This window comes from Hylobates moloch, unplaced genomic scaffold (assembly GCF_009828535.3).
Source record: "Hylobates moloch isolate HMO894 unplaced genomic scaffold, HMol_V3 SCAFFOLD_2, whole genome shotgun sequence".
NCBI classification, from domain to species: Eukaryota; Metazoa; Chordata; class Mammalia; order Primates; family Hylobatidae; genus Hylobates; species Hylobates moloch.
This window is the reverse complement of record NW_026652277.1, coordinates 58,750,871-58,764,950: the sequence shown is the minus strand read 5'-3', so window position 1 is coordinate 58,764,950 and position 14,080 is coordinate 58,750,871. Positions and strand designations below refer to the sequence as shown.

The 14,080-nt window shown below is 37.4% G+C and overlaps 1 protein-coding gene across 1 annotated transcript; it reads left to right on the top strand.

Annotated features, from left to right (window-relative positions):
• Positions 1–715: 715 nt before the first annotated feature.
• CXCL6 (C-X-C motif chemokine ligand 6) lies at positions 716–2,830 on the top strand. The gene is made up of 4 exons (XM_032164174.2): positions 716–897; positions 1,024–1,156; positions 1,263–1,346; positions 1,686–2,830. Exons 1-4 carry the CDS (start codon positions 789–791, stop codon positions 1,702–1,704), a joined length of 345 nt encoding a protein of 114 aa, XP_032020065.1. The 5' UTR covers positions 716–788; the 3' UTR covers positions 1,705–2,830.
• Positions 2,831–14,080: the final 11,250 nt, after the last annotated feature.

The window sequence follows — 14,080 nt, the reverse complement described above, 5'->3', positions numbered from 1 at the left end:
TTTGAAGATATTTTTGTTTATTAAACTGCCTCAACACACATATGCTTGCTAAACTACAAGTATACAATTTCTACCAAACGGATTTCACTTTGGGGCCAATTCAGGCAACTTGTTGACTTCAGGTGGGGATAGAGCCTCTTTCATCACGTTATCTTGGCTTCTAAAGCTGGCTGAAATCCAGAGAATCAAAAAGTCATTCAAGAAACCTAGAATGACCTGCCTGCAAGAAGAGGAAGGACTCTCAGTTCAGGGCAATAATCACGAATAACATTTCCTGATTAATAGTAATAATAATTAGAAAGGACTGACTTTCAGAAATTTTTCTCAAGTCAAAGCTCCCGCTACTTTGTTCCAACTTTTCTAATTGGAGAGGAGGAGCATCTCCCAGACAGCTGCGTGTCTCAGGGAAGCCAGCCTCGATAACCCCTCAGGCCCAGGGGATGAGGCCCTGCTGAATCGCTGCTCTCTTCTGGCTGGAGCCACAGCTCCCTCCACCGCGGGGCGAGGCTACAGTGTCCTCCTTGTTACGGCAGCAGGCAGCTCCTCCCAGCCACCCACCCCACCAGTTCCCATCCTCCCGCCCCCCTCCATCAACCCCTTCTTTCCACACTGCCCCCTGAGTTCAGGGAATTTCCCCAGCATCCCAAAGCTTGAGTTTCCTGCCAGTGGGGAGGGATGAATGCAGATAAAAGGAGCGCAGAAGGCACGAGGAAACCAAAGTGCTCTGTATCCTCCAGTCTCCGCGCCTCCACCCAGCTCAGGAACCCGCGAACCCTATCTTGACCACTATGAGCCTCCCGTCCAGCCGCGCGGCCCGTGTCCCGGGTCCTTCGGGCTCCTTGTGCGCGCTGCTCGCGCTGCTGCTGCTGCTGACGCCGCCGGGGCCCCTCGCCAGCGGTGAGAGCGCCTGGCACTGGGGACGCACTGGGCACTGCGGTGCATCGCAGCCTCTGCGGGGCCGCTGCGTTCCAGGGAACTCTCCCAGCAACCTGCCCTATAAAAATGTCTTTCTTTCTTCCCCAGCTGGTCCTGTCTCTGCTGTGCTGACAGAGCTGCGTTGCACTTGCTTACACACTACGCTGAGAGTAAACCCCAAAATGATTGGTAAACTGCAGGTGTTCCCCGCAGGCCCGCAGTGCTCCAAGGTGCAAGTGGTGTAAGTTCTCCTGTGTTGCTGCGTCCACTGTGACTTAGGCAAGTCCTCCAGCCTGGGCCGTCAACCTTTGTGGCTCATGGGTGCATCCTCTTTTTCTTTACTTCAGAGTCTCCCTGAAGAACGGGAAGCAAATTTGTCTGGACCCGGAAGCCCCCTTTCTAAAGAAAGTCATCCAGAAAATTTTGGACAGGTATTTATCCCTTTGATCTTTGTGGTGTTTTAATATCTTGTATGGAAAGCATATACTTCACAATGTCCTTATTCTCCCTGTAGGATTTAGACTATGCTTAGAATTATAAGGTTGTTAAGAAGAATAAGGAAACTTTTTTTCTGGAATGTTCTGGGGAAATCTTTATCACCAATCTTACATGCCTGAACAATTACACAGAGCTCATTACTGACATCTATTTTTTGTCTGCTCTTTGCTTTTATTGATTTTTTTTTCCCCACTAAACGCTTTTGAAAACCGAATGTAGCAGACAGGAGTGTGGGAATTGGGTATACTAATATATAACTCTTTTCTCAACAGTGGAAACAAGAAAAACTGAGTAACAAAAAGGACCATGCATCATAAAATTGCCCAGTCTTCAGCGGAGCAGTTTTCTGGAGATCCCTGGACCCAGTGAGGATAAGAAGGAAGGGTTGGTTTTTTCCAGCAGTCCATTTTCTACATGGATTCCCTACTTTGAAGAGTGTGGGGAAAGCCTACGCTTGTCCCTGAAGTTTACAGCTCAGCTAATGAAGTATTTAGCATAGTATTACCACTAGTTACTGTTATTTTACCTGATAAGTTATTGAACTCTTTGGCAATTGACCATATTGTGAGCAAAGAATCACTGGTTATTAGTTTTTCAATGAATATTGAATTCAAGACAACTATTGTATTTCTATCATATATTCCTTAAAGTCTTATCAAAAAGGCTGTGGATTTCGTATGGAAATAATGTTTTATTAATGTGCTGTGGAGGGAGGTATCCTGTTGCCCTCACTCACTCTTCTCATAAAATAGGAAATATTTTAGTTCTGTTTCTTGGGGAATATGTTACTCTTTACCCTAGGATGCTATTTAAGTTGTACTGTATTAGAACACTGGGTGCGTCATACCATTATCTGTGCAGAATATATTTACTTATTCAGAATTTCTGAAAATATAAGTTCTGTAAGGGCTAATATATTCTCTTCCTATGGTTTTAGACATTTGATGTCTTCTTAGTATGGCATAATGTCATGATTTACTCATTAAACTTTGATTTTGTATGCTATTTTTTCACTATAGGATGACTATAATTCTGGTCACTAAATATACACTTTAGATAGATGAAGAAGCCCAAAAACCGGTAAATTCCTGATTGCTAATTTACATAGAAATGCATTCTCTTGGTTTTTTAAATGAAAGCAAAATTAACAGTGATCTGTGCTCCGAAAGTTTTGAAAATATATTTGAACAATTTGAATAGAAATTCATCATTTAGTCACCAAAATATATACAGCATTGCTAAGATTTTCAGATGTCTATTGTGGATCTTTTAAAGGTTTTGACCATTTTGTTATGAGGAATTATACATGTATCACATTCACTATATTAAAATTGCACTTTTATTTTTTACTGTGTGTCATGTTGGTTTTTGGTACTTGTATTGTCATTTGGAGAAACAATAAAAGATTTCTAAACCACTCATGTTGTTTCTCCTCCTTATACAGTTACTATTTATCTGTAATTCTACACTATTCAAAATATTACCTCTGCTCTTCTCTGGCTAGCAGAGAGGGCCCTCATTCCCCAATACCATTGCATTGGTTCAACTTTTCTCCATGCTCAGCCCCCTTCCGGTTACTCCTTCACAGCACCAACAGCCTCTGGGGTCTTCAGAAAACACAAATAGGATAAGATTTCCCTATCTAAATTCTTAAATGGCTCCCTGTTTCCTAGACATGAAATAAAAGTTGCTAAACATGATGAACGAGGTTCTGTCTCATCTCACTCCTGATCATCAGTACTTCAACTTCCCTTGTGCCTCACATTCGCTATAGTCAGGCGTTCAGTTCCCTAACTGGGCATGTTCTTTCCCCAGGCTCATGACTTTGTATTTGCTAGGGCCTCTACCTGGAAAGCACTTATGTTTACTTGCATATAAGAGGAGGCTTATTCATCCTTCAGAACTCAGTTCAAGCAATATCTCCTTCGTGAATTTTCCTTGGCACACTCAGCAAAGCTTGTGGTTTGCATCTTGGTGTTCTCATAGCATCTTCTAGACGTCTGAATTACAACAAATATGTTCCGTTGCTTTTATTTGTTTGTAGGTTTCTTCATCTAACTGTATTAAGAGCTCTCCTAGAACATCGACCATATTTCATCCAACTCTGCATTCCAAATGTGTGGCATAGAATGACTTAATGAATTAATAAATTATCCTGACCCTCAGGTAGTCAGATATTATACTAAAATGAATAACCTGGCTCATGGTAGATTTTGATTAAATTGTAATTTGTTCACCCTCTTGTCTCCTTCTTGTCTACAGGTAATCCAGCAGGGCTTTAGCATGTGTGATCCACCCACCCCTCATTTTCACTTAACTACCTCCCATCTTTCCTTCCTTTGGGGATAACTGACCTATAATTTTCTTGACGCAATCTTTATAACTTTTACTCCTCCCAAGTTAAGATCCCTTTTATATACTCTCATAGCACTCTGTACTTTTTATTCATAACATTTTCTCACGAAGGTGACTTTAGAGTTTATAGAGCATATATACATGTGGTCATTTGTTTAGAGTCTATCTATTCTAGCTTCACTGTAAGTTCCATGAGAGCAGGGACAATGTTTATCATCTTTATCTCAGTTCCCAGTACAATGCCTAGCACATAGTGTATGTTTAAACAAATGAGTGATCTGGTTAAACAAGTCTCTCTGTCTCTCTAGTATTAAAAGTGTCGTTTCATATAAAATACCTGTTCTTAGGAAAAGCAAGAAAATGAAAAGAAGAAGACTAACCAAATTAGTATGTGTATATGCACATTCACACTGCAGCTGGATTAATATATTATGTATCCTTATATTGGCATGTACTTGCATACTTTAGTATATCTAACCTAGGCTTTCCTGTATGTTTTATCTCTCTCTTCATATATAAAATATAAATTAGATTAATATTTTTTAATTATTATATATTGATATATTCAAATAACAGAGAGAGAAAGAGACACAAAGATATGAAAAAAAAAGTAGATTCAGAGATGGGTTTTCTAATCATCTTTTCAACAATAAAAAGTACAAAATATCTCTAATTTTTTAAAACGCATTAAACTTCTGTGGTCTCTTTTTGCTCTCTCAAATGATATTTTTTTGAACTTATGAATAATACAATAATTCTGGGGAAACCAAATTATTGGTAGAAAGCAATAATTATTTGGTAGAAAAAAATTTCTACCAAATTATTGGTAGAAAGCAAACCAGATTACAAAAATGAGCTCTAAATTTCAGTGTTTAAAACAATCCCTGCTATGTCATATTAACTCCAAAAAACTTATTGAAAAATGCTTGATTATAAAAGACTAAAGAATATTAAATGCCCTTTGTACAGGTGAAACATAAGCTTCATAAAGAAATAAACATTACTGGTTAGTTTTTTTTTTTTTTTTTTTTTTTGAGACCAAGTCTCACTGTCGCCCAGGCTGGAGTTCAGTGACGCAATCTCAGCTCACTGCAACCTCTGCCTCCCAGGTTCAAGTGATTCTCTTGCCTCAGCCTCCCATGTAGCTGGGACTACAGGCATTCGCCACCATGCCTAGCTAATTTTTTGTATTTTTAGTAGAGATGTAGTTTCACCATGTTGGCCAGGCTGGTCTCAATGGTTTTTGTTTGTTTGTTTGTTTGTTTGTTTGTTTTTATCATCAAGCTCTGTTTTTTTAAGAAGCAACACTTGTAAGTTTAGTTTGTTCACAGAAATAGAATGAAACATGATTTCTTATATTCTTGGAATTCTAATTGTCAGGCCCATTCCGCAAATGGTCATTCTATAGAGAAAATAGATTACAGTATATTACTGAAGAGTAACCTATACAAGAAACTCAATGATAGCTACTGTTCACTCTTTGAACCATTCCTGGTTGATCTTTCTACTAGCAAACTCAAGGACTAACATATTTGGGGAAACTTGATCTAATGTAAATATCCTAGGGATAAGTCTTCTAGTTTCTTCATACTAACCCCTAAATACTATTTTCACTCTGTTATCCGTCTGAAACTCTATCTTATGTATAAAGTCACTTGATATTGAACAAATGCTCAGCTAAAATCTACTCTGTTACTGCTCCAATCCAGACAATTTTCAATGTATAATTAATGTCCTTCATTATACCAGAATTTCCTGTTTGCCTCTATGTGTGACGCATTCACATAATCCTTCAATTCCTGCAGGTATGACAAGATCGATGATAAAATATGACTAGTGGCTTTGTTTTTCTATCATAGTTTTAATTCTTGCTTAAGGAAAATAATTGCTGTGGATAACTCTCATGTTGTATATAACTTCAAAATACCTTCCTGTATGTTACAAAATGAGAAATTTACCAGATGGAAGGAGCACTTGGGGATTTCTAGTTGCCTCCCTGACTAAATCAAGGAAGAGGAGGAGAATGTACCATGATTTGGATTTTGGCTGACAGTCCTGGTTCATTCTTAGTCAGCAAAATTAATGTTATATTCCTAAGAAGGATTGTTCATACCTCAAATATGTGGAGTGAGATAAGAATGTAGCAAGATCTAGAGTTTAGGTGTATAATTTTGTTTCTACAAATTTCAAAGTTCTATTTCTGAAACATAGATAAATTGCAAGGACCCTTCTCAGGAAAATCCACATTTTTTTTTTTTTTTTTGACAGAGTCTCGCTCTGTTGCCCAGGCTGGAGTGCAGTGGCGTGATCTCGGCTCACTGCAAGCTCCATCTCCTGGGTGCATGCCATTCTCTTGCCTCAGCCTCCTGAGTAGCTGGGACTACAGGTGTCTGCCACCACAGCCAGCTAATTTTTTGTATTTTTAGTAGAGACGTTTCTCTAACACATAAATTTATGACGTTTGTTTTTAATCTACATCTAGGGTTAGATAAAGAGAAAACTAGTTGATTTATTTCCAGCAAGAGAAGCTAATTATACTTCTTTATATTTTGTGGTACATTACAGAATTAGAGCAATTGCATTTCAAATCTAGTTTTGTGTATTTCCAGCCATGTGAGCTTGACAATTTGTTTCACATCTACCTTCCCCAGCTTCCTCATCTGTAAAATCAGTATAATATCTATCTCACAGGCACTACCCTGCAACAAAGTAGATTCTTGGTAAATATTATTAATAATTTCTTTCCGAAGACTCCTAGTTCAAACTCCCCCTTACAAATGAGAAAACTGAGAACTTAGTAGTTTAAACATACTTATTTTTTTCTTAATTTATTTATATTCTTTTTACATATGCATGACTAATTTTTAGTACTCCTAAAGTTTCTTTCCATGAGTCTTTTTATAGAAGCTTTTGAAAACTGTGTATTCTATTTTTTGTGAAGTACATGGTAACTATCAAAAATTATGATGTATTTTCCTTCATATAAAGATTCTTCAATCAAATATCAATTTATTAACCTTTACTGATAATCTTGTTACATACCTGACCCTATGCAAGATCCTTATAAATCTGGAAATTATAAAAATGAAGAGCTTTCAGTCTGAGTTAAGGTCTCTTAACAGCAAATATACTGTTTTCCACAGAACAAAGATTTTCTAGTAAGGGGAGAGAAAGAAAGCGGAGGAGAGGTGAGGGGAGGGACTAGGAGGAAGGAAAAGGATAAGTAAGAAAGAAGGAGGAGAGTGGAGGGGCTTGTGTTTTGTGTTGCCTTTTTTCTGTTTTCTTTCTTCTTTCCCCTTCCCTCTTCTCCTCTTCTCTCCCCTTTCCTTCTCTCCCTCCCTTCGTCCTTTCTGTTTATTCCTCAGAAGTAAAATAACGCTATTTAAAAGAGAAGGACCCAGGGATCCTAGCAGAAATCTCAGCCAGCAGCCAACACCAACCACCTCTCATAGGAATGAGGCCAGTTTTGATTTTCACCCATTTCAGTTGCTTCTGACTGCACCCACTTAATTGAGCTTAGCAGAAGAATCTCACATTAACACGTAGAATTATCAAAATAATAAACTGTTGTTTTAAGCCACTAAGTTTAAGGTTGACTTCTTACATAGCAAAAGAGGATCAAATGGCACTTGCTAACAACTGAATGTGTTTGCAGGCTCTGGAAAAACATCGTACTGGAATTTCCTCAAATGAATGAATATGTAGTGAAACTGGGTAACAGTTACACATTTGAGACTCAACAAATTATACTGATTAACACAAATTGAAATGAAAATTCTCAGGCCTGCAAAACTTTGCAGCACTTCTATGTAACAGTACCCAGGAAGATATTTCCCCAGCCCCACTCTCCCCACTCTTTCCCCACCCACACCTCATGCTTCACTGGAAGACGGTAAAACCTCCATTAACCTGAGTGCCAGCGGTCTGAATGATTTGTATCAACTGAGAGTCACACATAAAACACATTTGGTTTCAGCACTTAATAGAAAATCTTTTATTGACTAGTATTTCAATTTATTGATTAAAATACTTTAACAAACTGACCCAAAATTTTTACTAGCTCTAGGATATTGTGTTCAAATTGTTTTTATGATTGATATCTCACTGACTTTGTACTTAAAAGAAGGATTTGGGAAAGGTCAACTCAAAATGTTCTATGTAAGGCAAGGATAATATGTCTTAATTTCAAGGGATAGTGGTCCTCTGATGTCTCTAGATATTTTCTTTTAAAATAGCTAACAGGTAAGTTCTGTTTTGGGTCTTAGAAAACTTCTTTGTTTTCTGAATGACTCTTCTATTTATAGCATGACTTAAAGGAAAAAGACTTGATAAAATTTCTTAGCACATACACACATAAAAACCCATGGTGACAATGTAAGCTTCTTTAAAAAGGCTGTCATTTTAATATTCAAGAATATCTGACAATTGTTTTTACCCCTAGTATTCATTCAGATTTATAATTTTGTATAAGCTAACTGCTTTTAACTGAATAACTTATTTGAAAATATCTTTTAACCATTTGTGTATGCCTTGCCCTCTGTACTGTGCTTCTCATCTTGGAAATCAAAGGGAATAAGGCAAATGACAGTAACAGCAATTAACAGTTACAGTCATCACAGTAGTAGTAATAATAGAGTATTATCCATATTCCATTGCTTTACACAAATATTTTAGATTGCTCTTAAAAAAGAAACAGTTAAATGACTAAGTTACACAAAAATGAGAACTTCATAATGCCTGGTACATAATAGATGCTTAATCAATATTTTTAAATAAATGAAAACAAGCAAAAAGCTATTTTATATCAAATGCTGACTAATAGGCTTATGAAATTGTAATGACTCAAGAAACATTTTAATACTTCCTCATGAACCTTGCTGACAATGTATTGTCTGTGACAAACCACATTTGTTGATTAAGACAATGACTTGATGATACTGTGCCCCATGGCTACCTCCTTCCCGGTATCAACCAATTCAAACAGCATCATTACTTCAAAAGATGTTTCATATCGTTTCCTCAAAAGGATTAGTGACTTTTAAAAAATCCTGCTAATGAAACAGGAAAGAAATCTGAATAGTGTTAAGTATGGAAAGAAAAAATTGTCCAGTGAAGCTAGTAAATATTCTCAGCAATGTGTTTCGGGGGTTGAACAGAAAAGGAAAGACACTATGAATAGTGTTAAAAACCTTTATCTCTTGCTCTGGAAATGGTTTTGATCTTATGTTTGAGTGGAAACATATCTGACTTGAGAATTCACAATATCTCAATGTCAATAATGAGGAAAGTCTATAAAGTTATCTCACAGGAGGAACTAGAAAGAAGCCTGCTCTCCTAATTCTGTGTCCTGCTGAGCTTATCTCTGCAACTGACTCCACATCTCAACTCTCAGAAGAACCCGAACTCTCAGCGTATCCCCTTCCTTTAAGCTTGCTTAAGACTAGAAACTTCTGTGTTGAGACAGGAGAAAAATCATTTTGGTTTATTATATTGTACTGCTAAACTCTAACTTATAAGAAAAAAATGAGGTGGAGAAAAATAAGGGATATATTAAAAAACAAGACCTAACAACTTAAGTAGGCATAGTCAGGAACTATTAAACAAGAAAATTTGACTTAAAAACTTAAGTCAGAAAAAATATTTACTACATTCATCTTTTGGCTAGAAAGCGATTTTGCATATTTAATATTTTGAGACTTCAAGTGATGGGGCTTGTGCTTTGTGTTGTCTTTTTTTTTCTATTTTATTTCTTCTTTCTCCTTTTCTCTCCCTTTTCCTTCCCTCCCTCCTTACTTTCTGTTTATTCCTCAGAAGTAAACAATGCTACTAAAAAGAGGAGGAGAAAGATTCAGGTACCCTAGCAGAAATCTCAGCCAGCAGCCAACACCAACCACGTCCCATGAGAATGAGGCCATTTTTAATTTTCAGCTATTTCAGTTGTTTCTGATTGCACCCACTTAGGTGAGCTTAGCAGAAGAACCTCACAATAACATGCAGAATTATCAGAAATAATATATAATTGTTTATAAAATTCAGTTATTAAAAGTAAGAAAAGAATATGGGAAGTTTAAATAACATCCTAAGAGAGTTATACATAGTTGTAGCAGGAAGACTGCTTGTTGCCAGGACCACTTGCATCTGCCTCGTTCTTTATTGCCAGTCTTCCAGATGACACTTTCATACCACACATGCTATGGGTCATGTGGAGTTTGTAGCTAATTAGAACAGAAAAGAGAAACCTTCCTTCATGGGATTTATATTTGTTGATTTACTTATTAACACTGCTTAGGACTTACTTTATCCTGCATTATCCTACACTCAATAGGATACATGAGACATTCAGAGAAACCTAGGACATGCCTCTGCCTTCAAAATGTCTAATTCAATTGAACAAGCAAATCTTATAAATGGGACAGTGATCCAGAAAATAATATACAAACCAACATGTGATGTATAGGTATACTTCTGTATCTCTGTGGGGCTTAGCTTATATGCAATATTTCACACCAAGCTCTTTAATCAGGACCTGAGAATTCAGAAACAAAGATTTGATTGCAGCTACTGATTTTTTTTTTTTTTTTTTTTTGAGACAGAGTCTCACTCTGTCATCAGGGCTGGAGTGCAATGGTGCGATCTCGGCTCACTGCAACCTCCGCCTCCCAGATTCAAGTGATTCTCCTGCCTCAGCCTCCAGAGTAGCTGGGATTACAGGCACATGCCACCCCGCCCAGCTAATTTTTTGTATTTTTAGTAGAGACAGGGTTTCACCGTGTTAGTCAGGATGGTCTCGATCTCCTGACATCGTGATCTGCCCACCTCGGCCTCCCAAAGTGCTAGGATAACAGGTGTAAGCCATCACACCTGGCCTGATTGCAGCTTCTAGTAGTTCAAAACTTCCTTATGGTCATAAACAAGGCAGAGGCTGAGTAACTATTTTTCCTACCACAGAATGTCATGTAGCCATTAAAAAGAATGGGGGAAAACTACATCGAAGTAGCATAAAAGGATGCTGAACCCATATTTTTATTTATTTATTTATTTATTTATTTATTTATTTATTTATTTATTTTGAGATGGAGTTTCACTCTTGTTGCCCAGTCTGGAGTGCAATGGCCCAGTTGAAACCATATTTTGAAAGACAAAAGTAAGTTGTATAATAATCTATATAGAGGGATCCCATTTATATAAAAAAGACCTTCATATACCTCTGCGAATAGTATACATGTATCTTTACGTATTAAACATGTTTCTCTGTATATGTATAAATGTGTGCATATAAATCTACATAGAATAGAAAACTAATCCCAAATTGTTACCAGTGGTTACCACTGAAGAGCAGTAATGTGGAGTAATGATGAGGAACTTGAATGTTTTATTTCAAATATATCTGTAGTGTGTGAATTGTTTACAACAAATGATATCTATTTTTCTATTAGATTAAAAGGAAAGGAAAAAATCAATATGGTGGGTCTTGCTTTTTAAAGTATACTCAGGTGGTAGAAACAAGTAACTTATTTTATAATACAAAGGAGGATGTGTTTTGTTTATAGATTCTGGATGAAATTACAAAAGATAATGCATTTGGAAAACAGAAAGAAGCCCATAAGCTAAAATCAAAAGTAAATCTTTTATGGTAGTTGGCTCTTATTTTACTTACATACTCCAAACTAATCCAAATACTTATCAATAACCAGGAAAAGAATATCTACTTCCCATAGCTACTAGCAAGGAAAGATAACTCTCTCTTTCAAGGGCCACAAGTTTGTGCTTTTGGGTGCTCCTGAAGTCCATTAAGCATGTACACTGCATTGCAGGAAAGTCAGGGCATATTGTTAATACTCACACAAAGAGAATGCATGTGGTATTTCAGGGTAGTTCTTACCTTCCTAAGTAGAGTCTTACACATGTGTAAGGGAGATAAGTACTGAGAAAGTGAGAGTGGGAATGTGAAGAGATGCGTAACATGCAACTTAGTAGGAATTTTGATCTGTTTCATCTTTCTCTGGGTTGGGCACAGCTTGACAGGATTATATGTGGATCACTACCTACCCTCACTTCCCCCTTCCTACTTCTTCCTCCTTTTTGGCTTTGAGGGATAGGATATAAATGACATCTTCAAAGCATGAGAAGCCACTTACCTGCAGACTTGTAGGCAGCAGCTCACCCTCATGTGCAAGTCTTCTGGCTCTGCAAACAACTCTAGCTCAGCCTTCTCCACCATGAGCCTCAGACACAAAGCCACCCCTTCCTGTAACAGTGCCAGACCATTTCGTGCCCTGCAGGTGTTGCTGCTTCTGTCACTGCTGCTGACCGCTCTGCCTTCCTGCACCAATGGGCAAAGTAAGAGAAACTTAGGGAAAAGCAAAGGTAGAGACCTGCTGCCTGCACCTGTTGCTGCTTCTGCTATACCTGTGTCTGGGAGAAAGACTAGCTGGTGCCCCTGGGTCTGGAGAGTGGCATTATACTAACAACTCCAACTGGAGGAGGCACACAGAGGCAGCACTTCACATGTGCTGAGCATTCTGCTGGGCACTTTACTAAAGTTTTACAGATCATATTCACAATGGCCTTATAAGAGAGGTAAAATTACTGTCAATTTACAAATAAGGAATTGAGTGAAATATTCATGACCACTAATATACCACATTTTCTACTCCACCTGAATGTGTAGACAGTGACTTGTACATTGAACTGCACTGCGTGTGTGTGAAGTCAACCTCTGGAATTCATCCCAGCAACATCATCCCAAACATCCACATTTATTTGCTGTTAATTATCATGGGCATGTCTAGTCTAACAGTAGAGTAGAGCAAGAAAAATCAATGAAAATGTATTTGGAAGTAGATTCTCAAATAAAGAGGGCAAAGCACTGTGCAATGGTTAGCCAGGAATTAGGGCTAACCTAGGATGGATCCACCAACATTATCATTTGGAAGTGGTCAGGTCGGAGCCCCTTGCAACAAAGTCTAAGTGATGTAAGTCCCTGCTTCTGTGTCATTGCTTCATCAGGAAAGCCCTACACCTTCACCTCCTTCCCCATCTGTATTGTTTTCTGTTTCTCAACAGATAATTCTGTTGTCTCTTACAGAGCCATGCTGAAAGATGGGAGGAAAATGTGCCTGGACCCAGAAGCTCCCAGAATCAAGAAGATAGTCCAGAAAATGTTGGAAGGTGATGGGTCAGCTGCTTAATCTGTTCAGTTTCTGCCAAACCTGCTTACCTCCCAGGAAGGGCAGGATTTTAAAGCCTTGACTTTCTTGAATTCTTATTTTATCCAAGATACCTACTCTTACTGTATTAAAATTCAGGTATGTTTCCATTCTCTCTCAAAAATCACATTTATTCTGAGAAGGCTAGTTAAAAGATGACAGGAAGAAGATGGAAATAAGCAAGCCTAGTTTCAACATAGTATATGGTTTACTCTCTAATTCCTGGCTAACCATTGCACAGTGCTTTGCTCTCTTTATTTGAGAATCTCCTTCCAAACACATTTTTGTTGATTTTTCTTGCTCTGTTTTACTGTTAGACTAGACATGCCCATGATAATTAACAGATTTTACAATGGTCAATAATATAAGAACTCACATAGAGCCCGGCATAGAATATTTGCTCAATAAATTTTTGCTAAACTCTTTAGGGATGTAATAGAGCTTTCCAATGTGCTAGGATGTCTTGTTTACAACATTCTCTGACAGTTTTTTCTAATGTTTATTTTGGCCTTCCAATGCTGAAAATAATAAAGTTGTTGAATGTTAAGTTTTGTAAATTGTGATTATTTACTTTAAAGTGAACATATTTGTCATGAGTAGAGTAAAAATATATAACGAAAACATATCCAGATATTCTATAAAGAAAACTGTGGTATTTTCTGGAACAACAAAAAAAGAAAGTTGAAAGAAATTTAAAAACTTGCCCCAATATTAGATTACCTAGTAGGTGACAGAGTGGGGATTTGAAACTCTGCTCTTAATACTGCACCACACCACTTTTCTCAACTCTTCTTCCTCGAATGAGGAGATTACATTATTGGCACACAAAATAGGATTTATTGCATAGATAACATACTGTATACTATAATGATTATAGGAGAAGAAAAAAGTTCACCTATTCCAACTTGTACACGGACTTTGGGGAAGTGCTCATGTACTAAGCATGTAGTTTACAACTTTTGTGCTATTAAGGAATGCTTTTATTATCTCCTCACCATCATAGGCTCAATACCTTAAAGTGTTTTGTCTATAAAATAAATGTATATATTAAGTAATAGCCAAAACTATACATAAATAAACACATAATAAAGCAGCAAATGCAA